This window comes from Haliaeetus albicilla, chromosome W, assembly GCF_947461875.1.
Source record: "Haliaeetus albicilla chromosome W, bHalAlb1.1, whole genome shotgun sequence".
NCBI classification, from domain to species: Eukaryota; Metazoa; Chordata; class Aves; order Accipitriformes; family Accipitridae; genus Haliaeetus; species Haliaeetus albicilla.
This window is the reverse complement of record NC_091515.1, coordinates 21894986-21918562: the sequence shown is the minus strand read 5'-3', so window position 1 is coordinate 21918562 and position 23577 is coordinate 21894986. Positions and strand designations below refer to the sequence as shown.

At 42.1% G+C, this 23577-nt stretch overlaps 1 protein-coding gene and 1 long non-coding RNA gene across 7 annotated transcripts in view; one reads left to right on the top strand and one right to left on the bottom strand.

The window, feature by feature from the left end:
• The window catches only part of LOC138683433 (sorting nexin-18-like), a 36050-nt gene extending 13501 nt beyond the window's left edge, over positions 1–22549 (bottom strand). For 3 of the 6 annotated variants that reach the window (XR_011322963.1, XR_011322962.1, XM_069775199.1), the window contains exon 1: positions 20643–22548. Coding sequence is in view for 4 of the 6 variants with exons in the window: in XM_069775199.1 (XP_069631300.1) it covers positions 20643–22197 (1555 nt within the window). In the remaining 2 variants the exon portion in view is untranslated. Of the gene's footprint in view, positions 1–20642 lie in introns of all 6 variants that reach the window. The other 3 variants (XM_069775198.1, XM_069775200.1, XM_069775197.1) reach the window with 3 other exon arrangements.
• Positions 1–23577, top strand: part of LOC138683454 (uncharacterized) — a 177728-nt gene that overhangs the window by 144159 nt on the left and 9992 nt on the right. The window lies entirely within an intron of this gene.

Below are 23577 nucleotides of genomic sequence, written 5' to 3'. Positions count from 1 at the left end.
CTTTTCTCTCTCCTCTCTATTATTATAGACCTTGTATGCTATTTCTATCAACTGAGATATAGACATTCCTCCTGCTCCATTTACACGCTGCAGCTTCTTTCTAATATCAGGAGCAGATTGTCCTATAAACAGCATATTAAACATTTTCTTATTGGCTTCATCCTCTGGGTCTAAGTCAGTCCATCTGCTGGCAGCCTCGCATAACCTCTCATAAAAGGCTGAAGGGTCTTCTTCAGACTCTTGTCTCACTTCGTATAATTTTGACACATTTTTAGGTTTTGGGACTCCACGTCGAACCCCATATAAAATCAGTTGTTGATACTGTTTCAACATAGTGTTCCCTCCAGCTCTGTTCGGGTCCCAGTCAGGTTCTGTCTTTGGCACATAGTCATCCATACTCCCTACTACATTTCTCCTTTCGCACTCCTCCCTTGCCTTTTCCAACACCATTCGCCTTTCTTCTATCATGAAGAAAGCATTGAACATAGCTTGTATATCCCCCCAGTTTGGATTATGAGTCAACATAATAGTTTCTAATAGTTGATGCATTCCTTCTATATTCTCCTGATAAGACCCTACTAACTGTTTCCAATTCAATAAATCTGAAGTAGTAAATGGGACATGTACCAACACTGGTTGCCCCTCCATTCCTATTGCCTGTCTCAAGGGAGCTTGTATAACAGGACGCTGTCCCCTTGTTCTCCTGGAGACTGGACTAAAATGTTCTTCATTATCACCGTCATCTCTACCACTGCTACCACTACTACTATCATGTGATCTCCCTCTTTCAGTCCTTCTTTCTACATTCATCGAGTCCCCCTTCAAAACCAACATTTGCACATCCTCAGCCTCCCCACCATCTTTAATACACTTCTCTCCACATTCCTTGTCTCCATTCTTTTTTCTTTTTCTTTCTATTAACACTTTCTGCTAATACATACATCCCATCAGCATCTTCCATCAAGAATTTACATTTGTTACGAGTTTCATAATGATATCTCAGAACAAAAAATAAATCAACATATGCAACTTCATCCCACTTGTCCATTCTTCTACAGAACAACATCAATTGTAAATTAGTTTAATGATCCATTTTCTGGCCATTTTTCTCCACCATCCAATTCATATATTGGCCACCATTGTGCACAATAAGCTTTTAATTTATCTTTCTTTAGGGGATCCCCTCCAAACTTTTTCCAATTTTTCAAGATGCATCCTAAGGGAGTACACAGGGGTACTTCGGTAGAAGCAGCCGCACCCATATTATACTGATGTCCGACACCCTGTTGTACTAAGATTCCTCTATTTAAACTCTGTTGCAGGCCTTTTCTTGGCGCATCTTATGCAGAGCAATACCGAGCCACTCTGAAAGCAGCTAACCGATGTCCGACCCCTGTTGGACTAGGAATCTCTTTTAAACTCTGTTGTGGGCCTTTCTGGGTGCGCCTTATGCAGGGCAAGTCTAGACTTATGCAGAAAAAAAAAAGCAGCTACTCATCTCCGTAGTCCCTTGCCTCCTTTCAAATATCTCGTATCAGCATTGCACCGTTGCATTGCCAGTCGTCCATCCGCAGAGAGGAACCAGTGGATTCCCCAATCCAAAGGTCAGTGCATGCTGGAGTCCTTCCCGGTCCCATCTCCCATCCAGAACAGCAGGACAATCTGGGTAAGGCTTAAAATGGCTGTCCCATCTAGGTCGCCAGAAACTGTTGTCCCATAAGCGGGGTTCAGTACCCGGTGTGCAATGAGCCAATCTTACACACAGAGCCAAGATAATTTGTTTATTTCATGTCTGTGCAGAGAGGGGTGCCAGGTGGTGACTCCACAAAGCTGGCACACCACACCAAAGAACTGCAACGTATTTATTCTGTTACATGATCAGTAAAAACCCGCCTTAATTTACATTCATTGGTTAGTAGTCACCCTCTCATCTACTATTGGTCAGTTATATTTAAATTAGCATGCATGCTCCTTGCAGGTGGGGGGGGGGCAGGGGGCAAGTTCTTCCAGCCTTGAATTGAGTCGGGTCGCGATCTCCCCCTGCCACCTTTACCTTTCCCTTAGTTCATGCTTCTTCAGCAGTCATCAGGCCTTCCCAGTGCCTTCTGGGGCAGGATGTTTCCTTTTATCAGTCTTCAGTTCCCTCTCCTAGGGCATAGTCATTAGCAAAGCATGCATAGTTTATACAAAGTAATCAGGCTTGCATAGTGAAGCTATGGAGTACTGGTCCTCCTTAAAGGACAATGCATCATGTTTAACCCTGAATTGCACCACAGCTAGGCCGTAACTCAAACATATGACTACAGCTCCACACCCACACCTTCCCGGTCACCACGGCCCACCGTCGTGGTGGCTAAAAGCTTGGCACCGGCTGCTACAGCTGATTTGACATCATCATCTTCAGCCTGGCCCAAAAAAACACCACTGAAAAATGTTTTCCACACACAGTGGTGCCAGCAGCAGGACCGTGCCAGAAGATCTGTATTTTCTCCTTCAAGGAATGAGGCAGGGCACAATCTGAAAAATATTTAATCCCCTCTTCTGTAAAAAGGACGCTTCTTTCAATAAAAAAAAATGAGCTTAGAAAAAATTTTCTCTGCGTTCTGTTGGCATAGCAGGAATCCATGCAAGGCTGTGAAAAACTGAAATTTGGGACTTACTGGAAGCCAGATGGAGCTGGCTAAATAAACATGACAACTCTTCAGTTGTGATGTGGAAAACAGCTTTAGATGTTATTTCTAGAATGACCAAATGGGAGGAAAAATACTAAATTTACAGCATCAGCAGCTGAAAGCATAACTAAGTTCTGGAGCATATATAATCTTCAAATTATTTTACATCAATATAAAAAAATACATTACCAAACACTAAACCCCTCTAGACTAGACATATTATGCATTATGCATTTTTTGCCATTAAAAAAATATATTAAAATTAGGGAAAGGAATCCGAGGGGAAAATTTGCAGCCATTAATACTACTCTCTTAATGCATATAGATTCCTACTGGTCCTATACTGGAATTTCCTTTAAAACCTAGTGATATAGAGAAGGAACTGCTAATTGCTTAATGACTGTCTCTCTGTAACTTTACATACCAAAGACTGGTGTTTGTCAAGGATTAAGCCTGTCAGAGACTGGTACTTGGGAGTGATGAGCAAGAAGGAACCATGAACAATCACAAAACTTAATTAAATGTTTGATGAATTTACGGATCTTGTCAAGAAGGCACAAGTAGAGGCCTTGCTTGAATAGATAGGGCCAGAAAAGATAAGAACTCCTGTCTTTGTTCTCATCCTTGTAGATAATTTAGCTTAAACTAACCATATGATTCTACACCACTAATGAAAACTTAGATAATAAGAGCACTAACAAACACTGATGTACCAAAAGAAGTAAAAGACCATACTGCGCAGAATCACCTGAGGAGGGTCAAATAGCGGACAAGTGAGGAAGACTATGGAAGACCACCAGAGACCTTCAATGTACCTGTGTAAAGGACATTTGCATATGCTAATAGTTTCCTGGAAAACTAATTAATATGTATAACCTTTCTTGGAAATCTAGTGAATATGTATGTAGAACATGTACTTAACCTGCACACTTAGACCCGACCGTGTGCACGATAGGTGGAGCGATCCCCCATGCATCCAGCGCTACCAATAAAGAATACCTACTTAATAGTTAATCAAACTATTGAGTCAATTTCTTTGAATCACTAGGCAGACTACAACTGGAGATCAGCAATGTATGACAAGAGCTTATACATATGCTTAAGAACAAACTTGCTTGTTTTTTTGAAGTGCCTCTAAATGAAGCATTGAATTAACAGTGAAACAATTAACTTTAAAATAACTTTATTGATAGAAAATTTCAGCTTATTTTAGGACAAAGTGATGCGTCGAACAAATGCAGAAGGAAAATTTTACTGTATCGCTGTACTAACGAACTTTTGCTTGCTTGAAAACTTCAAAATTTTGGTACGTACTAATTAGATAAGAAAAACCTTGATCTTTGTCAATGGTATGTGCTGGAGGCGCCAACAGACAGGAGGCCTCGGGCCTGATGTGCCTTGGGCCCTGATGATAAGCTTTGAGTTCTGCTGAGTTTTTGTAATTAAAACTTGCCAAGGCCAGTTAACTAGGAGAAAGAGATGACCCACACTGTGCGTGACCAAAGGGTGAACACTGTGTAAATGATAATATGAATATGTATGACTGGAATAATATAAATTTTGCTTGCTGTAGGTAACGGTGTGCACAACAGGTGGAGTGATCCCCTTGAGACGGGGAACCAAAGAAACCTTAGCAGATATAGTAGATATATGAATGTGGATAGGAATTGTTTAATAATTATCTAGCTTATAATGAAGTTAAAGAAGTTTCAATAGAGGTAGACATGGCCCAAGGGGATGAGAAGTGATGTTTAACGCTTGCATTATTGAGGCTGGCTGGGACAGGAGATAGTCCCTGATAAGAAGCAGCAGTGGCTCCAAGAACCAGCCAAGACCAACCTTGTGATTTGGACAAATGCCAAGGGACAACTGAGTCTGCGCAGGGACAGAAGGTTAAGAGTTCACCCTGAAGAAGACATACAGCCTTCATCTTCACGACCACCAGACGACCACCATAAGGAGGCATTGTGCAAGCGCAGTTGAGAGAAGACTATGGAAATGACTTCCTAGAGCTAATTTTAATATGAAGCGGGGATAGGTAATGCCTATGTATAGGCGTATTGCGAAACTCTATGTATATGTAACGCTTGACTGTATAAATTTAAAGTGAACTGCCAAATCAGGCGTGCACGACTTTGGTGGGACTACCCCCCGTGCTGCCCAGCGCTGAATGAACATACCTACTTTACAATCTCACCGATTGTGGAGTCTGTTTTCCGCACGTCACCCTGTGCACCAGTGCTGCAATAAAGAATGCCTGCTTTCTAAATCTCCAAAATCAAGTCTTAGAGAGTTTCTTTGACCGGCTTCTTCGGTAACAAAAGAACCTTCCCAAAGCACACATAAAAAAAGCCAATGTGCTTTATTTTAAAAAGCAAACGATCATTTGTTCTAAAATGTCATTTTTAATTTGTTCAGTATCTACTGAAGTTTGCAAGACTTCGTTTAGTAAATCTTAGAAAAAAGTGGTTTTAGTTTGCACAGCTTTGCAAAAGGCATTACTAACAATAACGTACCACATTTCATCTCAAATTTTCTCAAAACACTTTTCCATAGCCTACAGCCCTTATATTTGAATCTACATGAGCAAAACTCTGAGCCAGAGCAGAGATTCATTGATGTCAAGAGTGCAATGATCCATGCAGGTTTCCAGTAGTCAAAGGGGGGAGGAGGACAGGGTGAGGGAAGAAGGGAGAAGAGAGCAGCCCCTTATGTGCATCCCTGCTTGAAAACAAGGGTCTTGCTCAGAGATGCCTGAGTGGAAGACAGAGCCGGTGGTAACCCCTATTGCTTCCCAGCCCGCAACTGCTAACCGGTCTCACCCCAGGCCGTACACCATGAACACCCTCCCTCCCCCATCCTCACTAATCTATTCATCACCCTCAGCACCTAATCCAGCACCTTCCGGCTCCTGCTGCCACCCTTGCAGGCTATTGAGGCTGAGCAAGCCCCCTCTGGCCTAAGTACACCTGCAGAAGCATCTCCTGGTTTCAGAATTTAAAGACGTGAACATCAAGTATTGGTTTGGACAATCCAAAAAAGCAAGATGTATTTCAAAACAAAAGCAGAATTATGGCAGCCCTAGAAAAGGCTAACACACATTTTAGGGAAAAGAAACAGGAGTCACCTCCTAATGCATATTAGGCTCAAGGAAACCTCCTGCTGAATACACATCTGGGATAAGTATTCACCAATGCACTGTTCCCAGAGGGACGGAATACATAATTTTTTTTTTTTTTTTTTTTTAGCTCCAGCTCTACAGATTCTGTAAAGACTTGCCCATACATTTAAAGCTTCTGGTCCGATGAAAAGACCTTCTGTCAGGAGATCATGTTCCAGTGATCAGGACTAGCTTTCAAACAGCGAAGAGGGCCTGGATCAAAGACACTGCAAAAAGCTGTGCTACATCTATTTCTGTTCTTAAAGGTGGGGAAAAGCAGATGTGAATGCTGGTTTTCATTGCCCAAAGACTGATGTTAAACAGACAGTGGTGCTCACTGAATGCTGTTAAAGGCTTAAGAAAAACTCACAGGTTTCAGTGCTTGTTTTGAAGTATGAGATTAGACAACGCAAGATGAAATAAAACCACATTTAACAAGGGACATTTATAATAATGTGCTAGCAGCCAAGAAGACAGGGACAACATAAAATTCCTGCTAGAAATAAATACTTCCAAGTCGTGAAACACACAATACAAACAGCAACTTAAATAGGTGCTGAGGAGTTATCAGGAAAAAAAGAAGTGCATTGAGTCAGTAAGCTGGACATGCAAACATGAGGTTGCAATGAGGCAGGAAAATGCAAATACATTCAGGAAAATTAAATTAAAAAAATTCCTGAACCTGAGAGCACTCAGGTTTGGGTCAAGCAATATATTTTCCCATCACCTGCAGTTTTTTACACTAATAAATGCTTTGAGATTGTGGGAACAGTTAACTAAGGGTGGGTTTAAATCCGTACTTGAGCTTGTACTTACTTCCCCTCACACACTATACATATGCATATATACATGTAAACCCATGCTGATGTATATGTGTCTCCAAGCTCTCCAATTGCATGGTATGATCAGCCTACCAGCAGCCAGCCCTACACTGGTTCTTCATGCTTAGCATACATGACATCAGCCCAAGTTGCTGCCTGCAATGCAACCAGAAGGAAAAAGTTTCAGGGCTCAGCTCATGAAGACTGCAATCAAAACTGCTTTTCACTCAACTCCTTTGTCTCACTTGAAGCTAGGTCTCCCCTGCACCTGCCAGCATGGGCAATCAGAAGCTGAAGAAGAGCAGTACTTGCTATGGGTGCACCATCTTCCCACTGCCCCATCTCCACCTCTCCCCAAAGTACCTGAACATCAGCTTCGGAGTTTTGCATACAGCAGTCAGGAGTGAAACTTCGGCTGTGTCTTTAGTTACTAATCCAAATAAAGACAAGCCTAGAGAAAGGGAATTCTTTAGGGAAGGAGTCCTTTTTTGCCCTTTATTTGTACAGTGTTTTAGTACAGTGGACATCTGTTCCACATCTGGGCTTGCTTGATTCTTAAAAAACACAAGCAGTAATTAATGATACGCTTCATAACTGTATCACTCTTTTCTGAAAAACATCTAAGAAACTGCTGTAACAGCAAGGATTTAACTGCATACAGTAATATTGCATATGGTATGAAACACAAAGAAGCATTGGCTCAACATTGCTAGAATGCAGCACTAAGTATCTGTTGAAGTCAGGGAGGTCTGCAATTTACAGTCACTCTCAGGAATGTGTATCATCCATTAAGTCACCAATATATCAATGTCTTCAGTATCTCAGTCCAAAATACTGAACTTAAAAACTCACCCAGCTTATAGGAGCCAACACATTAATTTTTTAGATCCTATATAATTGTAATGCCTTTATCACTGCAGTTATTCAAATATTTCTTTCACTTTAGTGATTAATTATGCTAAAACAAAGAAATTTATTTCACTAGTGAGATAACAGTTTACATGTATGTCAGTTATGATCAATACAACACTTTCTTTCAGCAAATACCCACGTTCTTGTTACTCTATACCTTGAGTTAAAGAATTATTGCAAAATAACTGCAAAGGGAATGAAAGAAGACACAGGAGACAAAAAAGTTAGTCTTGTGGTTCTCCTTCATATATTACAAAGAACATTATTTTCTGAAATATATTTTTAATGGAGCTGGGGGAGGGAGAGTGAAGCAGTGAGCTGGGTGCCAGCCCAACAATATGTGCAGCTCCCCACGTGATGGCTCTTTGCCTTTCCCCAGCTGGCTTCGTCACTGCCAGGAGGGAGGCGAGCACGGGCTGGCACACCACCAGGCCTCTGGTAGTGCTACAGGTGAGAAGCAGTAACTATGCCTTCAAAAGACTGATTAACAAATAAGAAGGGGGTGATAGTTTAAAGATAAAAAACTAAAACATGAGAAGTGTGGTATGTTTGCTATTCAAGGACTGTTTAGATTATGTGTACTCAAGGTAAAGCTTAGCTAGTTTAAGATTCTGCTTACAATAGAGGATGCTTCAAGACTCATAGACTTGCTAATTAAAGACAACCAGAGGGTGGCAAGAGAAACAAAGACCCTGGTGTCCTCAGATGAGGCATGACCATAAAAGGACAAAAGGAGTAGGGGTATTCTTCCCCAAAGGACCACTGAAGACCACCAGAGACCCCAGCGTAGGTGTAGAAGACTCTGGGATGATTGTTCAAGAGAACAACGTCATGCTTGCTCAACATAATGAATATGCAATAGTTAGGCAGAACATATGTATTAGATAGGCGTGGTGTTTTAACTGTAGTGTACAAATATGGACTGAAAACCTCAATACGTGTGCTCGATTTGTGGAAATCTTCCACCTTGCAACCTGCACAGAATAAAGCAATGTCTCTTCTCTAAACATACTTTGTGTGTTTCGGGAGTTACTTCCTGATCAGGTAACAATGGAAACATGGCATCAGGCCACGAGCTGCTCCAAGCACAAATCCGTACTTCTTCTATTTGTAAACCCTATTTGTAAGTTATACTGAAAAAACCAACAGCCATAAAAATGGCAGAATGGAAAAGTTCTATTTTCCATAATGAAAGTTAGAAATATAAAAATAAAATATATCAAATTTGAACTACTTTAGTATTATGGGGGGGGTGTATAGATATGTGAAAATGGTATAATGCTTTTAGAATCTACAGCCTAACAACAGTTAAAACCAGTGAGGTTTATTTTTTAGTATTTCATTGTCCATTACTCAAAAAAACAAAACCCAGAATAAAATACTACTCTCCTATAAATCTAGACTCATAAATTACAGTACTCTGCTAACGTCTAGGTTAACATTGACTGCAGGATTATTAATGTTAGACAGAATTATTTGTTCTTCCAGTTACCCAGTCACAAAGCTCATTGAAAACTATCACCCAGAGATGCATTCTTCAGTTCAAAATGAAATCACCTTCTAATCTACACAGTTCAGAGATCACACAAAAATAAAACAGTCTTTGCTAGAGATTTCAGAAACTTGATTCATTTTAATCTTATCTGGTGGTTTTAACATCTACATTGATTTAATTAATATATAACCAATTAATGATGGTGTTAGAATGCAGTGTCAAATATCACTCAGTTTTAAAGAGCTACCAGTATTAATGGACACAATACATGTCTAACTAACCTTTTTTCTTTTTTTTAAATAATGCCATATTTAAGACCTGATTAGACTCATTGTGCATACAACTGCAAGTTGGTGTACACATGCGTAGGAAGAACATACATGGCTAATTTATTTATGCAGATCTACAAGGACTGTAATCATATCTGTGCATGTTCAGAGTCTCCAAAATGTTCATGCTACTGAAAAATATTTAAATTATCACATTGGTAATGTGCATTTCAGCTCTAGAGTCCCCCAGAGGAATCTACAAATTTTGGTCTGCAGCACCTCCAGTACGAATGTTTCACTGGGCCACGTTACACCACACTGCTATGCAAGCAACAAGCCAGTTTGCCCTTGAAATAATTGATAATAGGAGGTGAGAGCAAGATGGCAAAATAAACGAAATAAACACTACAGAATTACCTGTCTATTGCACCTACTGCCATGCATAACCCCATTAACAAAACAAAAAAAGCCCATACTGCTAGGTAACCGCATGTAAAAATTGTACAAAATCGGATGGAAGTTTTCCATTCAAATCTTGAATGCAGTGACTTTAAAACTAACGTATCTTCAGATGTATTGTACACAGACAGTGTTTTCAGCAACCAACCAACCTTATTTCAGCCACTACAGCATGTTTAAACTGTGTTCATGAGTAGTTCTGACTTAAAGGTACCTACAGTGATGTCAGAAAGGAGGCCTGTCAAGAATAATTTGATTGTAAAATCCAGCTAAATTGTGTATATTATTGTTCATTATCACAAACATAGCATTTCACACCACAGCCTGAGGCAAACACTAGGTAATGCTGGTTTTGCCCAATTCAAAGACAGTCTGTGCTTTTCAGCACTCATATGTACCATTTAAGTTTTTCTTTGGTACGGCTTCAGCTGACGCTGCAGACTGGGGGTACAGAAAGGAGTGAAACAAACTAGGCTGGTTGCTAGAAATGCAGTACGTTTGCCCCTTGAAAAGCTAATCATGCTTTTCAGGGTGGACACTTGAAAGTTTAAGCAATCACAATTTGCGGAAGTACCGAGATGAAACCTTTCAGTGATTTTAAGTACTTCTTACTAGCTTACATCTAAAAGTGGAACCAAACAGGCTTTTAAGATAAATCTCTGTTTTTCCAGAGTTTAAGTTGGTCTATTACAGTGTAATCATCATAGGTTCTGAACACTAATTTCTCCCATTTAGGAAGTTAAGAACAGGCACTTTTCTGTCAGAATGATGCTATAGACTCTTAACAGCTTTTGTAAATGCCCTGTTCATAATGCTGACTTCAAAACAACCTAAATCAGAAATGATGCCATGCACGTGTGATATAAATTAATCTTCAGTAAAACTAGCACATGAGCAGAAATGTCTCCTCTGGATCTGTAGAAGATGAATATAAGTCGCAGCCAAAATGACTTTAAGCATCATTATGGTAACTTCTTCAAAATTTTCTTGAGATTCATGGGATGTGGGTGGACAGGAGAAGGCAAGTAAGAACACATATTGATATCCATATACCATTATCAAGAGAAGCAAGTATAAATGCAGGTTCCACCTACTCATACAACCCTACTTTATTGGGGTGCTATGAAAGACCTGCTTTTGGATGTTGTTCTCCGTAAGGCTGAAGGGAAACAAAAAGCAAGCACAATTTAAGGTGTTTGCTTGTCCATTATCATCTGCTTAGCTCCACTAATGTCCTAAGATGAGCAAATACAACATGCATAGACACTTTACATAAATTCGTATGAAAAGAGTCAAGATCCAAATGAAATGCAGATACCGCTCCACTTTTTCCCTAGTGTCCTTTAAATGTTCTCTCTTAGAAATCTGAATGCTGCAGTATCTCTGTAAGGACAAAAAGTAGACTCCTTGCTGCAGTAAAAAGTATGCAAGGTAAACCATCATTAATGTAACCAATTAAAATATATTATATAATTCAAAAGCAGAACATGTGAACATTATTATAATATAATGCTATATTCATATTATATATAAGAAATGCTATATATCATATGTTAATTTAAAATTGTAAACACAAACATTTTATTAAATTATTATAGTACATATTAAAATATATAGACACTATTATAGTATTATAAAGGCAGAAGATAATTGTTTGCATTTTTAGTAGGAAGGGATCTACCCCTTTGAGTTTGAACTTATATAAAACTGCGAGCAACTTGAAAATGTAGTGTCATTATCATGATATTTGAGAAAATGGATCTTTCTTCAGTATACTACCAGTTAGCTGGCATAGCTATTCATGCATATAATGATTCAAAATGGTAAGTCTGAAAAAAATAGAATAGCAAATTGCTTTTTACCATGGGACAAAAAAGCAATGTAGCATGAATCATAGCATGACTCTGCTTTTCACAGTTATGAAAGAATGGCACGTAGGCATAAAGAGGGTAGTTCAGTTCATCATGATTACAGAAGTTGCCCATCCGTGATGTGTACCTACCTAAAACAAAGGCTGAAACCATCTCTTCTCCCTGCTCTGCTACAAGAACACTGACAAGACCTGAATAGATTGTTTAAATGTATCTGTTCTGTTACCAATTTCATGAGACATTCACTCCAAAATGCACTTTTCACTAGTTTTTGGGGTTTTTTTGTTGGTTTTTTTTTTTAATTTAAATTCTCATGGCCTTCATGAAATATATAAACAAGCTTGCGTAGAAAGCATTTGCCGTTTGTTTGTTCTAGTTTGCTGATAAAACTAATGTTTTAGGGGCTAAGCCAAATGTGATTTCATTTTTTTTTATTAGAATTTCAAATTCTGTGATATTTGAACCAGGCAATTTAAAATAAGTAAGGTACCAGCTGGATAAGTTTATACAGTCTGCACACATTAACTTGGCATTTTAACTGTTCAAACAAAGTCTAACAATGAAGTCGTGGAAAGATGCTGGAAAGGCTGAAACATGTCCTTGTTTCAAAAGTGACTTGCAAAATAGAAAAATTGGCCAGCTTGTTTGTTTTTAATAATGTGCTTACAAAGACTTGGAAGAGCTCTGGGAGCTGCTTTCTGTTTTCAGTCTACCAATTCTTGTCTTCCCTGTTTGGATGGAAGTCCTTTTAACAAGATCTGGAGTTCTCTCAGCTGCAAGAGAGAACCATCTCACCATCTAGTTTATTCATAAGCTTCAAGCTGAAAAGGTATTACATAGTCTTTGAAATAAAATTACTTCCTTTTTCTACAAAATAGTTTTTACTTCTTCAATATCTACACTGTCCTGCTACTCTCTAGCTATCCACAAGGTTTTCCCAGTAGACAGGGCCTTAATGCCTGCGGAGAGCAAGTACCCATAAGAGCACAAGAGCTGACAATGTACTTACTGCCTTTGGTCAAATCTATGGGTGTGAGCTCTGATCAAAACTTCTCCAGCCTGTTGGGACTAAATGGGCAGTCTGGATAGACTTTCTGTTGTGCAGTAATGCATGCAGTCTTTCCCATGGGAGGAACAGTTATACTCTTCCTCTGCCACTAGTTGTTTTTGAAAAAAATCACTGGGATTTTATCAGCCATGAAACATCCCTCCATCATCAAATTTGTATGACATCAGGCTAACAGGTTCCAAAAGGTAACAGGAAAGAGAAACACATCATGACTGCATGAATCTTGCTCCTTTAGAAAGGTAAAGTAAGAAGAGATGGGGGAAGGAGTGTTTTGGGTTTGTGTGGCGGGGTTTTAGTAGTGGGGGAGGGGGCTACAGGGGTGGCTCCTGTGAGAAGCTGCTAGAAGCTTCCCTGGCTGCAAGTCAGACCCACCACTGGCCAAGGCTGAGCCCATCAGCGACTGTGGTAGCACCTCTGGGATAACATATTTAAGAAGGGGAACCTGCAGCGGAGAGGGGAGTGGAATGCGAGAGAAACAGCTATGCAGACACCGAGGTCAGTGAAGGAGGGGGAGGAGGGGCGCCGGAGGAGGTGATGCCCCTGCAGCCCATGGTGCATTGGCAGGCTGTCCCCCTGCAGCCCATGGAGGTGAACGGTGGAGCAGATGCCCACTTGCAGGCTGTGGAGGACCCCACACCAGAGCAGGTGGATGCCCCCAAAGAAGGCCATGACTCCATGGGAAAGCCCATGCTGGAACAGCCTGTGCCTGAAGGACTGCAGCCCATGGAAAGGACCCACGCTGGAGCAGCTCGTGAAGAACTGCAGCCCATGGGAAGGACTCACGCCAGAGAAGTTCATGGAGAACTGTCTCCTGTGGGAGGGACCCCATGCTGGAGCAGGGGAAGAGCGAGGAGTCTGCCCCATGAGGTGGAACGAGCAGCAGAGACAATGTGTGACGAACTGACTGCAACCCCCATTTGATTTGATTTGTAGTAAATTAAATTGATTTTGTTTCTTCCCCAAGTTGAGCCTGTCTTTTGCCCGTGACCATAATTGGTGAGTGATCCCTCCCTGTCCTTGTCTTGACTCACGAGCTTTTCTTTATATTTTCTCCTCCTCATCCCACGGGGGAGGGGAAGGAAGGAGCGAGCGGCCTCTTGGTGCTTTGTTGCCAGCTGGGCTTAAACCACGACAGAGAGTAAAAGAGAAAAAACAAACATATTTAAGAAGACCCATGCATCTTTTAGGTAGACAGGATATAGAAGTCAATTTTTTTTCCTTGTTTAATCTTCTTCAAGTAAGGCCATTGCTCAATTTTAGTCTTGCTCACTGTTGTCCTCTGTGTGATTTACACACACCAAGAAAGCTATAATTTTATACAGTTTCTAGAGTCTTTCATATTTTAGCCATCTAAAAGTCTCAGTTTCCTTCAGGTTACTGGGAGGTAATACTGGGTGATTCAGCAGCAAGCAGACAACACTACATCACTGCTGTAACAGCAATAGGGAATCTGAGAGGGCAAAAAATACAAGTCATCCTAGAGCAATCCATCCTTTTTCATCAAAGTCCTTAAACAGATGAAATGTAGGTACCCATCTCTTTTTACTGTTGTGAGGGTCATCTGACTAGGATTACATGCCTAGCTCTTAAAGACAGTAAAGTTACCCGAGTTGAACCCCATGCAAAGTGTATGTATCTGAGGGATGGGGGGGGGGGGGGAGGAAGCGGATAAAGGAAAAATAGGGACAGAAAAAACACATCTGCATGACAACAAATTTAAGAGGCTAGAAAGCAAGCAAAAGAGAAGAGCACTGCTTTTAAACTGTGATATAAAATTTTAGGTGTGAATTTTGACCAGTCTGATTTATTTATGAACACACATACACCCCCCCCCCAAAAAAAATTCACTGAAATTGTTATAGAGAGCTCCAGGTTTCAGTGCTGTTTGGGGTTTTTTGATGCTTGAAATTTTGATGCATTCCCAGCTGGAATGTTTTTTTTTTTTTTGCCTATAATTTTGTAAGATATTCTAAAAACACTCCCAGCACATTCTTTAAACATTCTTTAGACATTTCCAGAATTAAGTCTTAGAAATAAGACCATTTGCCTTATTTTACTTTTCACAAATAGTGATCAAGAAGCAAAAGGATCATTTAGATTTTTTTTTAAATAATTCTTTTAAATCTTGGCATGCAGAGGAAATGGAATTGCTGCCTACATCTTAGAAAACATTTAGGCCACTTTCTCAAATCTGTTTTGCAAAAATCATAACCAAAAGTTTATCGAGCGTTAACATCATAATATTAAGAGAAAGGAAAAATCTGGAAAGCAGAGATGAAACAGCAAGTTAGTATTTCTTCCACTTTCAGGAATCACAAGAGGCCAATTCCTCAAACAAAACTTGAATGAAAGAAACCCCAAACCCCATAACTTCCCTACTCTCACTAAGCAAATATCAAGACAAGATAGCCAGACCAGCATGAGCTACAGTACTAGCATACACTATCTCAAATTCTCACATGTGCATAAGTTTTCTGAACCTGAACTTGCATGGGCCTGCAGTAAGCATTTATGTTGAAGATTATTTAAGTCAGAAGATCTCATCAGTTGAGTGAAGCTCTAGCAATTAATATTTAGGAATTATTTTGCCAAGAATGCCTAGGGAATTTCCACAAGTAGACCTTAAAAACACAGAAAAGAAGGCATTATCCATTACAAATGAAGATGGGAGGCTGCTTTTCTTCTCAAAATTAAAGTAACTGAAACTAGCATTTCTTGAAAGATACACCAGTTCTGAAAAAGAAATGACAGAAGTGCAGCTTAATTTTCAAGCCTACTAAACCAGAAGTTGTTCCTCAACTGGCATGTGGGAGTTCAAATCCTTCCTCTTTCTGGAGCAGGAACTTCAACTCTTCCTTCCCTCACAGAAAATTCCTTAAACACTGGGTGCACAAGATGAAGGAGAGGAATCTTTTAAAATCTCCTATTGAAGCTATTGCCATTTCATCAAATACTTACAATATTAATAAGATAATAAGCAGTTTGAAAATATTCCCACAGTCCATTGGTCCACATTTTATACAAGTGACCAAAATGACAATCCTTTTCTGCATATTTCAGATCATGTATGATGTCCTCAACACAGGAGGCAGAAAGACCTGGACCCCAGAGCAATTAAAAGCACAACAGTTAACACATTTTCCTGCTGATACACAGACAAAGCAATAGCAGGGCTTACATGGCTTTGGTTCATAATTCTAGAAGAAAAGATAAAGCCTGAACGGAGGGAAATTTTTGTCTCTGGCTCAGAGATTATCTGTCCTTCTTTTTGCAGAAGAAAAGTTGCAGAAATTATTCAAAAACCCCAGACGTGCAGACTTCTCAGTCCATACCACAAAACACACTTCCAAATCACATTAAGCAGCTGTTCAACTATTTGCAGTAGAGCAAACCCATAACAGGACAAGGCAGTCTAATATTCTACCCACAGATATGGGTATGTTTTGAGCATAGCAGCCTTTATTTTTTGGTCCTTCTTAGGTCTAGGGTAATATAGAAATGGAGTCTAGAAAAGGCTTCATTTTTTATCCCAAGTGGACAATACATTTGCACTATGTAGAAGAAAAATGGAGAAGTACTCCTAACTTCAGAGTTCATCTTTTTAAAGTCATGGCCATGTAAGCAATATGTCAATCAGCCTGCTGTTTCTACCACTTCTAAGGGCACTTTGGGGTCATTTTACTGCATGAAGAAGTTGTACACTAGAAAATGAAACACTGAAAGAAAGATGCATCAACTCTATTTTTCAGATGATATATTATCACCAACTGATTTTTGTTTGGTCTATACAGACAATAATTCTCAAATACTGACAACTATCCCAGTTAGTAAATTTAGAAGAAAGCTCTTATGTTGTAAGAACACCAAACAGTTCATATTCTCATCTGAAGTTTACAATTTGGAACTGTAAAGTTATACCTTGTAACAAATAACTCTTAAAAGTAATAAAACAGCAATATACTGGGGGTAAAAAACATCTTCCCCTCATTTTTCTTCCAGTTTGTCTATTTTGTAAAGGGAATGACAACAACAGACACATAACTCGGCTCTAACCCTATTCCTACAATGAACATGGACACTCAAGAGACCAATATCTCAAGCCCGTGCTATTTTCTGATAGCAAATATGTACCAGGGATAATATTGTGTTGAAGGCAGTGTTAGCCCAGAGGTGCTGGAGCATTAACATCTGCATGCAGACCAGCTGTACGTTTTTCCAACCAGTTCCAGGACAGTGTTCTGGCACAAAATCAGCTCTACATACATAATGCTCATGCACTGCTCTAGTGGAAACTCATTTAGATAAACTTTCCCTGGTTCAGCATGGTAAACCTAACCAATAAGTGCAAATTTAAACAGAACTATAAAGGAAACAGAGACACGCAAGTTGAAGGAAATACGGGTTGAGTCAAGCACGTATCTTATTATTCCCAATCCTCTCCTCAAAGTAAAGTCTCCAAAAATACTACAATGAAGAACTCTATATAGTCTTAAAGCTTGAGGATATAGTATTTAAATAGTATATATCATCTGCTGGTTTATTCCACCTAATAAAAAAAAAATATCTTTCCCTTTGTTTTTTTCCAGAATCTTACAAATAATCCTATTATTAGTTGACAACTCACTTCAAAATCCTCTACTCCGAAACACGAGGAATTACTAAGGTCATCCTTCTCTCCAAATTTTAAATACTTTAAAGTTGTTCTCAGAACACAATGCCACAGCAAACAGAACTCCTCCTCTAAGGTTAGATTGCACACTTCCCTTTTCTCTTCAGAATAATATTGATTAAGTTTCCACTCACAATTTTCAAGATCTGACAGGAGAAGGGAAATCTGACTTTGATGCATGTAATTTTAATGAAAAGCTTACTTTGTAAAATAACAACAAATTGTGCACTTTGGACCAACTCTGCCTCCTCAGTTTTTCCCAGCAATAATGCATACCTCCCAAAGGCCCACCTTTTTGATCTGTTGAAAAAACTCTTTTACTGTAAAACTCAAGGTACTGTTCCAGATGTAAAAACCTTGGAAATGTCATGTAAGGGCATAAAAGACCATGGGTGACAATTCAAGCTCTGCCTCTTGGGGTGCAGAACACCACTTATTAATCTCCAAAATAATTTTCAATAAAGCAGCTCACACATTTTCTCAGATAACTGTTACACACACCCATTTCTGTACAACATATGTGATGTTTTCTTGGTCTCTTTTACAGCTCTAATCCCCACACATCCCTGATCATATATAACAGGAAAAAGAATGAATGATGGGTATCCTGGTTTTGGCTGGAATAAAGTTAATTTTCTTCTTAGTAGCTTGTATAGTGCTGTGTTTTGGATTTAGGATGAGAATAATGTTGATAATACACTGATGGTTTAGTTGTTGCTAAGCAGTGTTTATACTAAGTTGAGGACTTTTCAGCTTTTCATACTGCCCTGCCAGCAGAGGCTGGGACTGCACAAGAAACTGGGAGGGGACACAGCCAGGACAGCTGACCCAAACGAGCATACCATATTACTTCATGCCCAGTATATAAACTGGGGGGAGTTGGCCGGGGGGCACCACGGCACAGGGATTGACTGGGCATTAGTCAGCAAGTGGTGAGCAATTGTATTGTGCATCACTTGGTTTTATATATTCTATTATTATTATCCCTTTCTTTTCTGTCCTATTAAACTGTCTTTATCTCAACCCACAAGTTTTACTCCCCCCCCCCCCCCCAATTCTCTCCCCCATCCCACTGGGGCAGGGGGGAGAGTGAGCGAGCAGCTGTGTGGTGCTTAGTTGCTGGCTGGGGTTAAACCACGACATAGGCTAGTCTTCTCACAATGGTGAAGAATATGTGAATAGTATTAACTTCACAGCCAGGCAATCATCTACGCATCTATAGTGCTACAAACTTCTATTTATCTGAACAAGTGTCACTAGTTATATAGTAGATGTTTCTTTCATTTTTGGAGTTCCTTTCTCTCTGATGGATCACAAAGCACCATACAAACAGCAACCTGAACCTCAGAAGCATGTTTCAGCTAGAAAGATGATGAAAGGATGATATAGAGAACGAACTGCTAATTGCTTAATGATTGTCTCTCTGTAACTTTACATACCAAAGACTGGTGTTCCTCAAGGATTAAGCCTGTCAGAGACTGGTACTTGGGAGTGATGAGCAAGAAGGAACCATGAACAATCACAAAACTTAATTAAATGTTTGATAAATTTACGATCTTGTCGAGAAGGCACAAGCAGAGGCCTTGCTTGAATAGATAGGGCCAGAAAAGATAAGAACTCCTGCCTTTGTTCTCATCCTTGTAGATAATTTAGCTTAAACTAACCATGTGGTTTTACACCACTAATGAGAACTTAGATAATAAGAGCACTAACCAGCACTGATGTATCAAAACATGTAAAGGACCATACTGCGCAGAATCACCTGAGGAGGGTCAAATAAGACTATGGAAGACCACCAGAGACCTTCAATGCGCCTGCATAAAGGACATTTGCATATGCTAATAGTTTCCCAGAAAACTAATGAATATGTATAACATTTCTCGGAAATCTAGTGAATATGTATGTAGAACATGTACTTAACCTGCACAATTAGACCCGACGGTGCGCACGACTTTGGTGGGACTACCCCCCCCCCCGTGCTGCCCAGCGCTGAATGAACATACCTACTTTACAATCCCACTGATTGTGGAGTCTGTTTTCCGCACGTCAAGGATAACAGGTGAGCAACATCTTTTTATGATAATAAGGGCAAAGGATGAACAACTCCAACTAAGAACATCGTGGCAGACCATCATCCTTACAAAGGCACCAAGAGAGTTTAATGCATGGCCGAACTGACAAACCCCAGCAGCTTTAAACATCTCATCTGAATGTCTGACACTGCAAAACACACACACCACCATGCACGCCTCAAACAAGGTGGTCAATTGGAGTATCTCCATCTTCAGATTACTTCATATTTATTATCTACTGGATCAGAGATTTAAGATACCTAACATACATCAAAGAGTAATAGATGTTTTCATACCACTTGATCTCCAGGGTTTGTAAACAAGCCTGTTAATCCTTAATGTATCAGCAGTATAGGCAGATGTGGTTTCTTTCAGAGATATACAGACAAACACAGTAACCTCTGACCAATAAAAATCCCAACAACATCTAGACCTTTGGCACGGAATGAAAATTCTCACTGATGTGTTTTTTGTATTTGTCGTGGTTTAACCCCAGCCAGCAACTAAGCACCACGCAGCCGCTCACTCACTCCCCCCCCCATCCAGTGGGATGGGGGAGAAAATCAGGAAAAGAAGTAAAACTCCTGGGTTGAGATAAGAACGGTTTAATAGAACAGAAAAGAAGAGACTAATAATGATAATGATAACACTAATAAAATGACAACAGTAGTAATAAAAGGATTGGAATGTACAAATGATGCACAGGGCAATTGCTCACCACCCGCCGACCAACACCCAGCCAGTCCCCAAGCGGCGAAATCCCTGCCCCCCCCACTTCCCAGTTCCTAAACTAGATGGGACGTCACATGGTATGGAATACACTGTTGGCCAGTTTGGGTCAGGTGCCCTGGCTGGGCATGAGAAGCTGAAAAATCCTTGACTGTAGTCTAAACACTACTGAGCAACAACTGAAAACATCAGTGTTATCAACATTCTTCACATACTGAACTCAAAACATAGCACTGTACCAGCTACTAGGAAGACAGCTAACTACATCCCAGCTGAAACCAGGACAGTATTTTTAGCAACAGATTACCCGAGCAAACACTGAAAGATTTAACCCAAGGCCAGCAAGCCAGATGCAGAGTAAATTCAGACCTTTGTCTCTATATCTGCATGCACACCACTGATACATAAAACTTCATAGTTTCAGAAAACACATAAGGGTGTTACCTTTCTGGACGTGGACGATGTCTGGAAAGTTGGCCAAATGCCCCTGATACAGTACTAACAAATCCATCATAGCATCTAGGTCCTGCCGGGGCTGATCTGCAAAGAGGTCCCCGATGGCATCATAGGCTTCTGCAGTGAAGGCTATGGCTTGGTTGAGGCCAGCCGAAAAGACCTGCTGGTCCAGCTCAAATGCCTGACTGAGGCACTTAAAGGAGTGCCCCACCTTCTGGTATTCCTTCTTGAAACCAGTGACTTGTTTGCGGGCAAACTCGTTGGCCGTGTGATTAAGCTGCAGGGTGCTCTCGTCCATCTTCTTTGTGAAGGCTTTGAAGCCATCCACCTGGCTTTCCACCTCCTGCAAGTCCAGGCCTGCCCCAGGGCCAGTGGGGACACTGATGGTCAGGAAAAAGTTGGCACCCACCATCTCGTCCTTCTCAGCCTTGCGCTTGCCTTGTTTCCAGGCCTTCTCATCTGTGCTGGGACAGGTGAGGAAGTGCTGGAAGGCATCGCACTGAGCCAGCACAGGGTGGCTGCACATGTGGTCCATCCACCAGGCCAGGCCTTTGCGACGTTTGGAGATGAAGTCCTCCTCAAAGCGTCCGGTGGCCTGCTTCTCCGGCAAGTGGGGCACGGAGATGACAGGGAACTTCTCAGCCAGGCGCCCGTAGAGCCAGTCAAAGTGCTTGTAGCGGCGGTGCACCTGCTGCCTGGTGTGGCTGGGCACCAGCTTGTAGGCGATGTAGCTCTTCATGCCCTTGAACTTGGTCTGCTTGGTGGGGTCCTCGATAGAGCACTGGAAGGGGTAGGGGTTCTCCTGCCACTCAGGGCCCCGGGGGCCCAGCACCACACACAACTTGTCCCCATCCTTTACAAAGCCTGATGCCTCACCCAGCACGAAGGCCTCCCCGCCAGACTTGACAAAGGTAGAGAAGCGGTTGAGGTTGCGGCTCACCGTGGCTGAGCTCTTGGCACTGCTGCCAGGCGGGTGCAGGTGGCCTGCCATATGGCCACCACGGGAGCTCAGGGACAACTCGGAACGCGTAGACAGGCAGTAGCGGCCAGAGGCCCAGCTGCCTGCTGCCTCGTAGTCGGGGTAGGAGCTGCCCAGAGCACCTGGCTCATCGGCCACCGTGGAGCTTTCATCCCAGTCGTCGTCCCAGTCATCATCGCTGCCCTGGTTGGGCTGGTAGGACCTGCCGTAGGGCGCCAACGGGAAGGGGTACCCGGCAGCGGGGGACAGCGAGAAGGGCTCGGGCGCCGCCGCCGGCGGGGCCTGCTGCGCCGCCGGCTTGAAGACGGCGGGGGGCGGCAGCAGCTCGAAGCCACCGGCGGGGAGATTGGCGTAGCGGGCGGGCGACGGCTCGGCGGCCGGGACGCGGATCACCTGCACGTAAGAGGCCGGGAAGAGGCCGCGGTCGCCGTTGCTGTTGACCCCCTCCAGCCAGCCCTCGATGTCCTGCTCGCTGCAGAGGCTCAGCACCTCGTGCTCTCGCAGCGATATCTCCCCCGGGTTCTCCGACCTGAAGTCGTACAGCGCCCGGGCCCGCAGCGCCATGGCCCCACTGCCCAACCGCCCCCCGGGGGCTCCCCGCCGCCGCGGTGCCGCCACCCCTCACCGCACCGGCAGGGCTGCGGCAGGAGAGCGCCGCGGCTGCTCCCTGTCTCCACGTCCCGCCGGCGGGGACGCTGCAGCAGCTGGCTTCCCCGCGCTGCGGCGCGGCCAGCTCTGAGTCCCAGCTTCACCCCGCCGGGTGAGGCAGGGCGAGGGGGCTGGGCCATCGACTGTCCCACGTCGCCAGTTTTGCTAATCCAGAGCCGAGAGGCAGGGCGGAAGAGCCGAACGCAGAGCGACCACCCCCGTCGATGGGCTCGGCCCGCCCCCTGACGTCCGACCGGCCGCGGGGTGGGCGCCAAACCGCCACTGTGCCCCTACTCACCTTCCCTCTCCGCGGCCTCTGCCCTCACTCGAGAAAGGCACCCCGGCCTCGCGGCCAAAACAATAACACGGTTATAATCCGGTAGCGTTTCCAAACTGCCGTGTTTTGAGTGTTTTATACCACGTTTTACAGGTTATAATACTTGCAAGTTCAGCCTCTTTAAATCTGTCGATTACATTTTCATAAGTCTATAGGATTTCCATGATTCAAACGCATGATGATTACTTCTGACCCCCCCTCAAAGATGTTTCAGCACTTCTCCAGGTTTGGCAAAGCAGCTTGTGTGTCTTCTTGGATGCTTTGTTTTCTTTTCAGGGTTTCCATGTTGTGAGAAGGAAGAATTTATGCTATTGCTTCTTGAACTTTTCTGCAGTAGGTATATTATGCAGATGCTATGAGAAGGTTGTTTCTGGTGGTCCTCCTTCAGCTGGTTCTTGCTTACAAAGAAGCAAGAAAAGTAAGGTTAGAATTAGGAAAGCGTGTATTTTAGTTGTGGGTAATACGTATTTTATCCCTCTTGAAATATGTGGTCATGCTGCTTATGTAAGTTTTCTGTGGAACAGCCTCAATCCTGTCCCTGTACTTTTTTTCCCTGCCCTGATCATTTCCCCTAATAACTCGTGGCACCTGGTCCTGTGTTGTCTAATCACATGGATCCCATCCCATTAATGACGAGCTGTCTTTGGATTCCTGAATACAAGTTTCTCTCAAGATTTCTACCTGTTAAAGAACAATTTGAAATAAAGTTTGTGTGGCACGCACTGGCTACAAACTTTTTTCTGCCTGCTGTCTTCCTCCTGGGTGTAAACGCTGCCTTTGCCGTGTTATGGTGAGCTTTCTTGCCCCTGCTAGGAAAGAAGTTCTCTGGAGGAGATTATGCCTGTTTGGCCCCAAGTTCTTCTTGTTTTCCCATCAACATCCTGCCACATGTGCAGTTCTTGCTTATTTCTCTGATGTAGTTCAAAGTGTATGTTACTTCTCAAAGGTCTTTGTGTCAA